General features: G+C 45.0%; 1 protein-coding gene across 1 annotated transcript in view; it reads right to left on the bottom strand.

Moving 5' to 3' along the window:
• Positions 1-664: 664 nt before the first annotated feature.
• The window catches only part of ttbk1a (tau tubulin kinase 1a), a 47,445-nt gene continuing 33,566 nt past the window's right edge, over positions 665-14,543 (bottom strand). The window contains 2 exon segments of the mRNA XM_084366992.1: positions 665-2,086; positions 2,186-3,657. Coding sequence (XP_084223118.1) covers positions 1,675-2,086; positions 2,186-3,657 — 1,884 coding nt within the window. The 3' untranslated portion in view covers positions 665-1,674.

Here is a 14,543-nt window from a genome sequence, read left to right as displayed (position 1 = left end):
ATAAACTGATCAATGTACAAGTTGTGAAGTCAGAGTGAGAACAGTGTGTAACTAAAGTGGGCCTGTAAAGACGGACTAGTGAGGAGACGAGTCTCCGTGTTCGCTGTGAGGACGTTTAATGTCCCCGACAACCTCTGTAGTCTCATTCAGACACTTGTTAGCAACCGCTAACTGTTTTTAACACATGAGGAGCTTCATAATTAAACTGTGGACATTTAATGATGAGTTTATGTGTTCATCCTGTAACACACCTTGTTTCACACATTTAACTGAAAACAAATTAAACAGACACAGACTTTGAGACAAGGGGACGGGAAGTGCTAACATGCTAACTTATTTGAGGGTTTTGAGTCATAGCTGTGGGTCATCAACCAGTGACTGGAACACAAAACTTACTGAAAGGCAACACAGAGAATTTCTTTTTGGGGGTTAAACAAAACTTAAGAGGGTTGAATACATTTAACATTACATTGTTCTCTTTGTTGATTAAAAACGCAGCATGTGTCGTCCTGTTGGGTGCAACGAAAAATCTGGACTTGTGTTTATATAGACCTGAAGCTGGTGATGGACCTGATCTGGATCCAGCGCAAAGAAAGTCTGGGTCCAGATCAGACTGGGTCCTTGACTTTCCTGGAAACCAGTGAGAAATAATGACAAGACGCCCTTCCACATGACCAAGACTTTACTTCACAGCTCAGTGCCCATCGGTCCCGTACAAACACAACATGGGCTCCAATAACCAGCAGACTTTTTGCACTGTCAGCAGAATCCAAGCAGGTATAACTTCCTCTCATGGTTAACCCTGTTTTTCTCATGCGTAAAAAACAGGCGTAGTGCCAACACATCGGAACAGAAGGTTAAAGACTTGAAATGTACACTTTGCTTGGCAAGATAAAAAATAAAGATGTCTTTATGGGAAATGATTCTATTATATACATTTCAGAGCATAAACAAAATAAAAACACCCAGAAAATAGAATGATTAAAGCATGCCCATTGTCACCATGAGGAGGAGGCGAGCGGCCGAGCTATTCATTTTCTGTTCACATCCAGCTCTTCTCTTCATCCAAGACCATAATGAGTACAGCATATAGTGAGGACTCGTTATCATATTAACATCGTTTGGGCATTCGAACAGTCCAATTTGACCTTTTTTCGGCCAGTTTATCCCAACAGGAAGGGAAGAACTATATCAAATAATTTAAAGGTACAGACTTTTGTACATGTTGTTTTCCCTCTACAGATTCAATGTATTAGTGATATACTTGACCATGCAATGTGATCCAAGCAGGGTACTGTCAATAGAAGAGTAATATAGCTGTGGACAAGCTGGGAGTATTGTGTAAGGTGAGAGTCTCTGAAACCGGACTTGTTGGAGGCCATGATTCTCCGCTCCAGAAAGCAGTCAGATCAGGGATTGACCAGGGAGCAGCAGACGTATCCATAGCACCATGGCAGCAACGCTCCTGTACGACAGTCAAGATTACTGGAAGCCCGTGAAGATAGTTCAGTAAGCTGTCCTTGGAAAATATAAGAGGTCTGTATACATGAAATGAATTGAAGGAGATCGTTGTAACATCACAGTCTTATATGGAATCAGGTGAGAACCTTTGAGGCGTAGCTTGTCCGAAGACTGATTATACACAAACATGTCTCAGCAACGAGTCTCTTTGTATTATCTAGCGGGCACTGCCTTCTCCCTGGCATTTGGCTTTCCCTTAGCTGCCCCGGCTGGTTTCGGCCTGGCTCTGGCGGGCGTGGTGCCAGAGGAGGTCTGGGCGGTGGCTTCCTGTGAGGCGCTGCGCCGCATGGTTGTTGTAGTCCTGGGCGGGAGCATGGGGACAGTTGGGGCTCGAACCGAGAGGGGCTGCCTGGACGGACATACTCTCTGAGGGGAGGGGCTGTCAGTCCTGCAGTGGGTGGAGCTAAGGCTGCGTCGGGTTCCAAACAGGACTCGCAGGGGCATTCGAGGGCTGCCGGACGGGGCAGGGGCAGCAGAGGGACGGGGACACGAGGAGGACGACCTGGGTGAGACTGGTTTGGATTTCCGTTGAGTGCTGAGAGTGCTTAGTCCAATTTTCTGATTCCTGTGGACAGAAAAGTGCAGTGAGGGTGTTATTTCTTTAAATTCTAGCCGCTTCAACATCAAAACTTTTATACACTAAAAAAGAGAAAGAGAATCATACCCGTTAGCGAAGGATGATGCTCCTTTGGTAATGGTGGAGTCTGGCATGGAGAGAGGAGAAGGAGCAGCAGCAGCAAGCCCAACTGAAGGCCTCTTTATGGGGGTGACAGGCCGAGGGATCCTGCTTCTGCACTCCTTGGAGCCTTGTTCTTCAGTCGTTTTGAGACGGGAGCTCCTCCTGGACTCATCCGAGGTATGTGTGTCCTCCTCTGATCCGGTGGTGGACAGAGTTTCAGAAGCCCTCCGACGCTCATCGTCCCCAGAAGATAACGATGACGATGTCCCAGACAGCATCCTCCTCCTCATCCAGCGACCCTGTTGCTTCTGGACCAGCAGGCGCGCCAAGTCTAGCTGCCTGGCTCGCTGCTGAAGCCGAGCTCGAGCTGAAAGGGAGGAGGACTGTTCTGAGCCCGAGTCCTCTTCAGAGATGAGGACTGGGATTCGGCTTCGGATTCTGGGCTTTAAAGCAGCAGGAAGTTCTGATTCAGTTGTCTGAAGCATGGCTGCTTCATCACCAGATGATGGCTGTACCTTAGGTTCCTGCACCAGATCTTCATGTTCATGAACTATTGACATGGCCTCTGGAACAGGCTCCAAAGACGAGGCCAGGATAGCTGATGGACCATTCTCAGTATTGGGCTGTTTGTCAGCTGGTCCCAGTTTGTCAGCTGGTGTAGTTTGGTCTGGCACGGCCTCCTCTGGAGTCTCTTCTGTCACTGGTGCTCCTCCCTGCTCATGGGTGTCCTCATCTACAGCTGATGCCTTCATGATAGCCAAGACTTCCCGGTCACTGTCCTTGGCAGAGTGACCATTGGAAGACATGACATTGAGGTGTGATGTCTCTGCAATATGGATAAAAGTGCGCTCTACTTTGGTGAAGGGCGGTGATGCAGGAGCGATGGGAGTGGACGGCCTCAGGTCTGACCTGAGCGCCGGGGACAAACGGCCGGTCTCACCAGGTTCAGGCTGACTCGCCTCCCCAACCAGCAGGCGGTCATTACGAGAAGGGAGGCCACATGGTGTGGCCAACTCACACTCATGATCACCACCAGAGGGAGACTTGCGAGTGTCTCCGGGTGAGAAGAGGACCAGGGTTTTAGAAGCGTCCTCCAGGTCAGGGTCTGCATCAGCAGCTGAGGCGTGCTCCCTCGGGCCCCTCTGGTCCTCGGCCATGAGTGTTGAAGGAGCAGCGTCTTGGCTACGTTCAGTGCTCTTCTGACTGGCCTCGCTATTGGACTCGCTCTTTGTGACATCGTCATCCTTTGGCCCTGGAGGTTCTGGGACATCTTCGTCCGGCTTGGCAAAGCTCCGGCGCTGAGGCAAGGTACCAGTCAGCATGACGGTGAGAAAGTCAGCCCTCTTGGCCTGCAGCTGAGGAAGGATATGGAAATGCTCCTTCTCGTCGCTCTGGCCTTTTGTCCGATAGTCTGGGGAGGGCGGCGACGGCATGCTCTGCTCAGTGGGCGACAACACCTGGAAAAAATACAACAACACTGTATTACAACTAAATCCACATGGAACAAAAACATAATGGACAGAGTTTACTGATAAAGCTTATATATATATCACAAGACTGAGACAATCATCATGTATGACAAAGATACACAATCATTCACACGGTGTACCAAAAGAAAACCTCAGTACTCTAATATCTGGCAGTGAGACGAGGCTTGTTGACACAAACCTGTGGAAAAGGAAGTTTTGCACTGACCAGCTGACAAACAGCAGCTTGCTCTCCAGCTAACTGCCATGCTTACTAGGAGTGACGATGACTCTCTTCAAGCAGTCTGAACATTTTATACACCATTGTTTATGTCCTGACAAAAAAGAAAAATAAGTAGTAATGTTTCAGCACTTTGCTAACACTCGCTCTCCTGGTAACAAAGACAGCAGGAAGTGATGTATTTTGCCCCCAAAACCATTTTAATGTCATTTTGGTTGTACACAAGCTTTTCAAGATTGTCTAGATTACATACATTGATATAAAAGGCACAAAAAAATGCATTGCAGAGTTTATCCTTAGACAGCACGCAGTCTGATATCAGGTGATTTTCAAGTGTTTCCCTTCATAAAGATTTAACATACAGCCTGTACATACATACTAAACCCCGCTAATTATCATGCTATTAGAGATTAACTGCAAACCTAATGACTTTCTACATTTCTGTATATATGTACACAGTTATCATTTGGATTTACAAAAAGTTTAAAATACATGCTTTACCTGTAAATTATACAAGCAGTACTGTACAATCATATAGTGATAGAAAAGAAACGTAACCGTATTATACACGTGAAAGACACTCACGGATCATCACACTGAACTCTCCTCTTCACCTCCACATCAGAAACTGCTGTTATTGCAAAAACTTTAAAGGAACATTCAGGCATTTTAATGAAACGCTCTTGTTTTTGTCATCAGAGTCAGATGGGAACAGTACAGCACACGGTTTAGCCCAGTATAGAGAGAGGTCAAGGATGTGTTTACCTTAGCTTAGCTTAGCTTAGCACAAAGGGGCTAAGCTAGCCTAGCACCATAAAAAGACAATTTTACTTCCCAACATCTCTAAAGCTGTCTGATTCACATGTTGCAAAGATTGCTAGATTAACGCTAGCTCCACTTCTGTGTGCTCAGTAAAGAAATACGTTGAGCCTAGCTTAGCACAAACTAGAAGCATGTTAAAAACACTAGCTAAGCTCAATTAAACCTAACGGTGAAATACAATCCACCTTCAAACGACTGTGTGATTTACATGCTGCATCTTGTTTACTTAAGTGTTGAAAGAGAAATGTTTGGTTTTAGCAGCAGTTAGCATGAAGCTATTTGTTAGCCAACACTCGCTGAGAGCTGTGACTGAACACAGCAGCTCTGCAGGCCTGAACTCATCGTGGGGTTGTTGGTTTGTTTTAGCTGACTACAGAATGGATTGCAGACTAGCTTTAATGCTAACAAGATTTGTGTTAAAGTAGGGGCTGAGCTAGCAGTTCCCTCCTGCTTCCAGTCTTTGTGCTAAGCGATGCTAAACACCTCCCGGACCTCTCTCAGTCTCAAATGCACAGATGAAACTAATCATTTGAAAGAAAACGACTAACTTTGGATTAAAAAACAAAAAAGATTTCTTAAAATATCTGAATGTTCCTTTGAGAATCAGCTATGAGAGACACATGAGGTCCAAACTGATCTGATGAACAAAGTGGTGAATGTGGCGTACAGTCGCAACAAAACCAACACGGAGACGAGTGTTCACCTAAAGACACGATGCAGTTTGTTCTTTCCACAGACACATTATCTGTACAATATCACCCTGTTATTCCATAAAGATCAGCACTAACATATTCAATATGCAATAAAATGTATGTCTGAGAGGAGCTTCACAATTTTTTTTAACATTTATATAATTCTACTGTGTGATTCATGAGGTATAAATGTTTTGTGGCAGACTGTGAAAAAGGTTTGTGGGACTTTAAGCTAAATCATCTTGTTTCTCGAGGCTTCAAAGCTGCAGTGATGTTGATGGAAATAACATTTTTACTATTAATAAAACCTTCCAATAAATAGATTTTCTGGGGTAGCAATTCTTAGTTTAACCACTGCACACTAGCCTGCTACTGTTTACCATCGCATCTACACACTGTGCTGCTACAGATCACACATTTCTGATCTGATTCGTTTTCTGGAAATCATTTTCAGGGTTTTTTAATTTCTCTGAGGTGTCATTTGTAAGAAATGGCCAGAATGCAAAGGTAGCTCCAAAAGTATAGCTAAAAGTATAGCAACAAGCTGCCGGCAACCAATTAGCTCAGTTGGCCGTGGAGTTAAGTTGCCCAATTAACCTCGTACGACAGTGACAGGAGAGGACAAAGAGAGAGTCAGACATCATCAGCGTGTAGAGACAGTTTTTCACATGTCACTCTGTGAACTGAGGATTTATTTGGACCGAACCAGAGGTGACTGTGGAGACAAACCAACACTGTTCTGGTGACTGTGCCTCAGTTCGTGTCCAGTTTGAATGAAGTGTGTTTGACGATGAGTTAACGAGGCGTCAAAATATTTCCTTTCTTCACATTTAGTGAGTTTATGTTGTCGACTTGTTCGACTCAGTAGTGAACTGAAACTACAGGCTGTCAGATCATCACCTCTGAGCTACACAGTGCTGTTAGCAGGCTAGCTGGTTAGCATGCTGACTTCAGTAGACGTCTCTGCAACACAGAACAGAGACGTCTCTGACATCAACACTGTTGTTTCTTCATTCTGTTCACGTTAGCTCAGTTTCGAATGAATGAATGAAATTCTGGCCATATCTTACAGATCGCTCCTTTAAATAAAGAACAACATGAGTAGCAGCAGTTTGACCGACACGACTCCAAACAAGAGTACATTGTCTATGTTCTCACAGAGGCTCATTAATTGTATGATTTTTGGGCTTCATTAAATGAATATTTAGAGTTATTTGCTCACTGCATCATGTTGAACACAGCCAGCTTTACAAGTATTTGACTCTCACACTACACGTGTGAGTTTCTGGTGTCAGACTGTGGTGTCAGCTGTATTGAAGTCTATGGGAGAAACACTAAAACCCAACATATCTACGTCATCTGACTTCTGATGAAGAAACGAAGGAGCACACTTCAGAGTGTGTTATCGACATGTCTGATCCTTGTATCATCAGCCCTGTTCATCATCTGGATCAAACACTCAGTGTTGACCTCCTCTCTGAAGTGTGCTCCTTCATTTCTTCATCAGAAGTTTTAGTGTTTCTCCCAAAGACTTCAATACAGCTGACACCACAGTCTGACACCAAAGATCCAGTGATGTCATGACCCTTCTGTCTCAGTTTCCTTGGTCAGTTGTAGGAAGCAGCTCTTTAATTTTGCCGACTGTCTACTTGGGACAGTTTCACACTGGTTTCGTTCTCCTGCAGTGAAGCAGCAGAATCAAATCTTATCGTGGCCGATGGGAATCATGTACAAAACTCAGCTCCTTTACCCAGAAAGGCTCAAACAGCCTCCTGAGCCCCTGATGTGTCCAGACTTCCTCCACTAACAACCGAACACTGGAGGTAAACGTTCAGATCGACGCTGCAGAGAAGCTGTGATGAAAGATGAAGATTCTGACTATCGGCTGCTTCTCGTCTTGTTAACATGTGGACCCGACAGCTCTGATCCGTGAGTATCTCCTCTAGTAGCGGTGAAAATTATTTACAAAAGAATCACAGACGTTTTTCAGTCAGAGGTGTATATTCACTGTGGTTTTGTTGTAATTACAGTACAGTGCTGTTTTCAGTCATTTTACAGTCAGAGGTGCATGTCGTACAAACAGTAGATCTCATGCAAAGAGTGGCGACAGTCGGTAAACAGTCTTTCTGTACGACACACCGTCATTAATGCTGCGGATCGGTTTTTTAAACTGTTGTCAGCAGAGTGAGCACACTCGCAGCTCTCCGCCGCCTGCTTTGAACTGAATGTGGCACTGCGTTCATGATGACACAGGACAAAACATTGACGTGTATCAGTGACAATCTTGTACGGTAGGTGAATCATTTTGCAGGCGTGCAAAATAAAGTTCAGAGTTAGCAGCTAGTCCACTTCATACATTCTCTAAGTGGTTATAGTGTGACGTTATGCGAAATATAAAACAGGCAGGACGTCCTGAACCCAGCATGAAGCAGCATGAAAAACAAAGTCTGGACGTTGCCTCGGCGCAGAGGGACGTCTCCTGCTCGGGCTGAGCTAACGCTGATGCCTCGAGCTTAATGAAACAGCAAGTGGTGCATATTTACTTAATGTAGCCCTTTAACAAACTGAGAAAGCAACCGTTTGGCTTTCATTGCACAAAATGGCCATCCTAGCTAGGCTCACGTAGCCAGATTTTGGAAGTGCACTCCCCAAAATGTTTCTGAACGTGTCCGACTTTGAAGAATGACAAGTCGCGTATCACAGAGTGCTGCTTTGGTACGACGTTAGCAGCAGCCTGATATTCAATTCCAACAGCTCAGGAGACCACGAAACAAAAACTACCGAAAAGTGTTTGTAGATTTTCTGCTGAAAGTGTCTCAGGATGGAACAGATTCTTTAAAGGACAAAACGTCTCGTTCAAAGCGAGAATATTGTCCTGCAGACACTGAAGAGACGGACCAGTCGAACCATTTCCACCCTCTGCTGCAATACGATGAGAGAGCCTGAACACCACGAATCTTCTCAAACCCATCCACTACCTGTGGTCACAAACACTCTCTGGCTCTCTGTTTTCGTGGCTGCTCTTTGCACTTTGTTGTAAGACATTTGTTTGCAACGTGGGCCGAAGAATCAGTCATTCACAGAGCACAGACGCCATGAAGACGATTACAACAACTGAACCCTCAAAGATCTGGAGGCTCTGAAAAACTGAACAGATGTTGAGGCTACATTTAAACAAGCTGTTGATGTTTGACTGTTCTTCAGTATCTGTGCCGTCTAACAACCAGACAACCTCCTCTTCTCAGACAAACTCGAGGGATTTGGTTTGTTTCGGGGGTGGCGCGGTCAAAGACAATCAAATGTTCACACATCAGTTAAAACTGAATCATTTCAACTCTTAGCACATTTTTGGGGCTTCGTGGGACTTTGGATCAAATTCTGGATGTCCCTCAAAGTCTCAAGTCTCTGCGATCAGAGCACTTCGAGTCTCACAGCTCGCTGATGTGAGATGTTGATTGGATCGTGTTTCCTCCTGAATGTCTCCACTGAGTAGAAACATTTCCACGTGACGTCCTTTCAGGGTTCAAAACCAGTTTCTATAATGTAGTGTTAGACGTCTTTTCAACTTCAGTCACAGACGTCTGAAGAACTTCTTGTGGCTCAATCAAAGTGTTTATGATGCAAAATTTGACTTCATGCAGCAAAAACTACAGCGAGGATTCAAACCCTGAACCTCGACCTCAGGAGCTGCATGAGGCGTGAACTTTATTAAATAAACCTGATGAGTAGCTCTCCAGGTAAAGTTAACGCCTCATGCAGCTACTGAGGTCACTTGGACGTCACTAGCGAACACTGAAAAGACGTCAATGAACCGTTCATGGCTCTCCAGTGGTCTTCTGGTATTTCCGCTCAGTGCGTCGGATGTTGGTTGTTCACTCCAGCGACTGAACGACCAAGATACAATTTTTGAAGTTCCAAAGAATCTACGAGGCAAAAACCATTTTCAAAGTGGAGACACAGTAACAGACTTCTACTAAAACCAACCGGCAACACGACAACGTCCAGCTCGTGTCCCGCTGGTCCACACAACACTGAACCGGCTACATTTACTGTGCATGCCCTTAAAACAACTGTACTGACTGTAACGTCACTCCATCTCATCCAATGTGAAATGGAGAAAATGGCGGCGCACTGCGCTGTGAAATGACTCTTTATTTCTGACATTAATTACATTTTATTCCTGCTCATCATTTTTCTTCCAGGCAGCCAGTTTTTAATTCATCCTGTAGGAACCAACCTCAAACTGATGCTGAGAATTCATCTCACACAGGTTTTTAATATATCTTATATCTTATCTTATAAACTTTGCAGAATTAGCTGTTAGCACTTCCTGTTAGCTGTGAACCTGTGGATGTACAGACAACGATCACTGGATCACTGTGATACTGAAGAAAACTTAAAAACATGATGTTTCTGAGGCAGGTTCTACTAAGATCTACTTAGAAATCCTCAACAAAGACACTCCTCACATGTGCAGAACTTGCCTTAGAAACATCATGTTTTTAAGTTTCCTTCAGTATCACAGTGAACCAGTGATGGTTGTCTTAACATCCATGAGTACACTGCTAACAGGAAGTGCTAACAGCTAATTCTGCAAAGTTTATCTGAATCTCTGATGATGTAAATATGTGTCTTTTCAGAAGTCTCCTGCTTCACTGTGTGTAGCTCTGAGAAAATGTAGACTTTGAACGCTGAATGTGAAAACTGCACATACGTGCTCCTTCACAGTGACGCTCAAACATCAGCTTTGATTGGTTGGTTCTGATTGGAGGGCGACTTTCAGGACGCTTCATGTTTGTGCAGATGATCATGAGACGGATGAAACCAACAGCTGCCTGGAAGAAAGAAACTCACTCCAATAATGAAAAGAGTGAAATGTCTCTTTTTTTTAATCACTTATTGCATCTGAGTTTTGCATCCATACAGTGAGACCCCTGGCCCGGCCTGACCCGGCCCGGCCCGGCCAGACCCCCTCTCCGGTCGACTCAGTGATAAAGTGCAACAGTGAAGTCCAGCGGTCAGAAAACAGTGATGGACGAGGAAGCACAATGGAAATAAGACGAACACATGAAATGACGTGAGGAAGCAGGACGACCCCACTGAGACCACAGAGGACTCGTTCAGTCTCACAGCTCCACAAACAACAGAACCGAACCAACAAGGCAACCTGAACCTCCCATCTGATGGACCTTAAAGTCAAAATGTCCATACCAATGAAACAGGGTCGACCTCGTCCACTGGAAGACCTGATTTAACTCGAACAACCTCCTGAAACCTCGACCGGCTGCTTCTGCTCGACGAGCTGTTTGGAGACATTTAATGTTTTCATGCTTGTTATTTTGGGTGAACTGCTCCTTTAAAGGTGCAACATGTAAGAACTGGCTACCTGTCGTATTTATACTCAGAACAAACAGCAGCACGTCGTCAGAGTAACCGCCAACTGCTGCTAACTGTAGCTGCCGTTAGCTAGTTAGCTCGGACCACTGGAGTGTTGGGGATTTTCCCGTTAGCACAGGAGCTCTGGAGCGGGACAGGCCGGGGCTAGCTTATTAGCACGCCGACTGATGTAGATATCTCTGCAACATAAAGGTCTTTCATTTTAAATTAACGATGTCTACACAAACTCTGTCGGTAATATTTGTTTTGTTTTTTTCATGTTCCAACCAAAATTCTTACATATTGCACCTTTAAACAAAACTAAGAAGCTACAGTCGAGCTAACAGCTGTGAAGCTGTACTTCAGCTTGATGCTAACATCAGCATGCTAACATGCTCACAATGACAATGCTATCATCCAGATGTGTAGCAGGTATATATATTTATCATGTTCACCCCAGTTTAGCATGTTAGCATGCTAATGTTAGCTAAGTGTGAATGTCATCAGCTCAAAGTTTAAACACTCCATCGTCTGTCCGGCACTTATATTTCACTCAAAACCACTAATGTCAACCTCACGGTGGCGCTACAGGACAAGTCAAGAACAGCCAAAGTGAGACAGATTCGTCCTCTGGGGATCACGAACGCCTGAAACATTCGTGAAGATGTTGAGATACTTTGTCTCGACCTAAACGTTGACCGAGTGTCATAACATGAGGAAACAAAGCCACAGCCGAGTCAACGAGACCAACGACAGCAGACAACACGGTGCGACGTCTCAGTTCCCATGATGCTCTATGTCGCGTTCAACAGCTCCGCCTACGTCTGAGCTCCTCGACCAATCAGAAACATTTTAGTAGATCAAACGTGTCGCAGACTGACAGCGGCCTCGTGCACCTTCTGTGGCCATTAAGAGCAAAAACATAACGTTTATTTTAAAATCAAACATTCCAGCAAATGAATCAGGAAATAAAACTCAAGTTAAGCAACAAAAAAAGTCGTCACAGAACTTTTTGTTTTGGTTTATTTTTTTGTGATTTGCGAGTTTTGTTTGTTTATTTTTTATTTTTTGCAAAAAATGTATTTGTTAGTTTTTACAGTGTAAAGGAGCAGTCTGTAGTTCAGTTGAAAAAATGTTAATGAGCAGAGAAAGATAAACAAACTGACCCTAAAGGACAACACTGTTTATCATGTTTACTTTGTTTATATGTGGCGGACCCTGCCACCTGTTTCCTCTGAGAGCAGCTGGTTTATTCACTGATGGTTTGTGTTATCACCTCATTAATATTGTAAAAGTTTGAATTTCTCCTCTAAAACTACGGACTGCTCCTTTAAATGTAGTGAAACTGAACCTGTTTGTTTGTTTTCCTTCGTGTGTTTCAGTGAAACTTTAATATAAAACTAATATTGACGTCGTCATTAGTTTTGTTTGCAGTTGTGAATTTATGTGGTGAAATGTTGTTCAGTGGTTTTATGACTGTCCATGTGTCATCTGTTGTTTTTTTGATTTTTTTGTAAAACTTTGTTTTCTTTTTTCTTTTTGTGTGAAATATTTGCACTCGGGCCACCGTACTTCGACCCAGAGACCCAGCGCAGTAACAGTTTTTGCCGTACAGGCTCTGATTATAGATCGGATCAGTGATCATACCTTCAGGAAACCTTTTCACAGAGAAAACTGACACTCCTCCGTTCACACACAACATTTAATGAGGCTGGACTCAGAGCGAGACGTTTCGGATCACTGGTTTTGTGTCGGTGAAGACGTGTCGTCGGTGTCGATGTATTGCTCGGTGGACGGGATGATCGGAGCCGACTCCAAAGTCTCGGTGCAAAAAAAAACTGGATCGCCGGGACGACCTGCATTCCTCGACGATCGCTCCTTCACTTCAGCAGGAAACAATAAGCGTAAAGAAATAAACGCACAGACACCGTAAAGCTTAACAGTCTGTTAGCAGCCTCGCTCCGTCTCCTCTTCACCGCCACGAGGAGGAAACCTTCAGTCCGCCTGCTTCCTCCAGGCCGGCAGGTCTGTGCAACATCAGCTGTGCAGAGGCTTCGTCCAGTTTATTGCATGGAAAACACTTCCTGTCGCCAGCTCTTCTTCTTCTGTCCTCTGCTCGGAGAGTCGGTAGAGCTACGTGTGTGTGTGTGTGTGTGTGTGTGTGATTTGTTTACCAACACAGCGGTGCTGCTGTGTGCCAGTCATATGGCTTGTTATGGTTATTATCTGGCTCTCAGTTTCATATGAGTGTGTGTGTGTGTGTGTGTGTGTGTGTGTGTGTGTGTGTGCAGAGCCTGCAGTAAACTGTTTGTTAACTTTATATTTTCTCTGTTGTCGCTGTCGGATCAACGATCATTAAACGATCCAACTCAAACAAAACGTGTCCGCTGACGTCAGAGACCTTCTGACGGTCCTGTGACGTCCGACAGCGACTGTGAGAGGACGAGCGAGTGTTGTTCAAATACAGAACAAAGAAACGGAGAGAAATTCAATATTTAAAAATCAAAAACACTCTGAACACAGGAAGACACTGTGATTTCAAAATAAAAGCTCAGTCTTGTATTATTTTATGCTGTGATGGATGTTAACTGTGAACGTAATTCATCTTTAAATATGAATCTTTCGAACACGTCGCTCAACAGAAATAGTTACATCTGCTGCCGCCGTTTCACACGACCACTTCCTGTCTGATCACCATGACGACGTGTTTAAATGTGAGCGAGCGACACACTTTATCTTTACTGAAGGTAAATCAGGATAAACTGATATTAAAACGATCGTTAGAAAATGATCTGACAGACTCTGCATGTGTGTGTGTGTGTGCGTGTGTGAGTGTGTGTGTGAGTGTGTGTGTGAGTGTGTGTGTGTGTTCTGAGTCCGTCTCTCAGCTGCTGTTCTTGTTCATGAGCTTGGCTAACATCTGCTGCAGCTGCGTCCTCGACACGTTCAGGACCGAGTGTCTGCTCCGCGGGCTGCCGGGCGTCGGCAGGGTGCCGGCGTGTCGCCGCCGGGTGGCGGCGGCGGTGACGTGGGCGGGGCTGCTCTCGGCGGAGCGGCTCCTCTGGATGAAGCTTCCTCCGGCGTGGGGATACTGCTCCGTCTCCAGGGTGGAGGAGGAGAAGACGTAGGAGGCCAGCCTCCTCAGCTGATTGGGCCGGGGCTGGTGCCGGTCCTCTTCCAGCTGCAAACAGACCAATCAGAGAGAGGAAGGAGGAGAGGTTAACGAGCGGGAGCGACTGTTTGTGAAAAATAAATGCTTTGATAAATGTTTCCTACGGCTACGTCCCAACACTCTGATTGGACTTCCCGCCCTCGTCTCCTTCCCCTCCCTGACCGGACGTTAGACAGGAGAGAGCTGATTGGTGCTCTCTCACATCTAAAGCCTTCAGCTGATTGGTCAAAGGTCGTGAGGGGAGGAGCTCGGGGAGAGAAGCTGAGGGAGTGTTGGTGTAAATCTGGCACTCTGTCTACAGTTACAGCTAGCTAAGAAAAGTTAACAGACACTTGAGCCAATAGACTGTTAGCTGTGTGGGTTGCCAGATTGGTCAGACTAGCATCCCTCTAGCTGGAAAAATGGTGATGAAAATATTTCTCCCCCACAAAAGAAGAAGCAGTTTAAAAAGGACACAAAGTCACCAGCACGAACACTGCACATACTGTATCTCACTATCTACAACAGTCTGAGCCTGGACAGTTGAGATGCAAAAAGAAAACAAGGGAACACAAAAGAGAGATGAAGTCATCAG

The sequence above is a fragment of the Pagrus pagrus genome (assembly GCF_965226575.1).
Source record: "Pagrus pagrus genome assembly, chromosome: 2".
Classification (NCBI taxonomy): domain Eukaryota; kingdom Metazoa; phylum Chordata; class Actinopteri; order Spariformes; family Sparidae; genus Pagrus; species Pagrus pagrus.
This window is presented reverse-complemented; position numbering and strand designations above follow the sequence as displayed.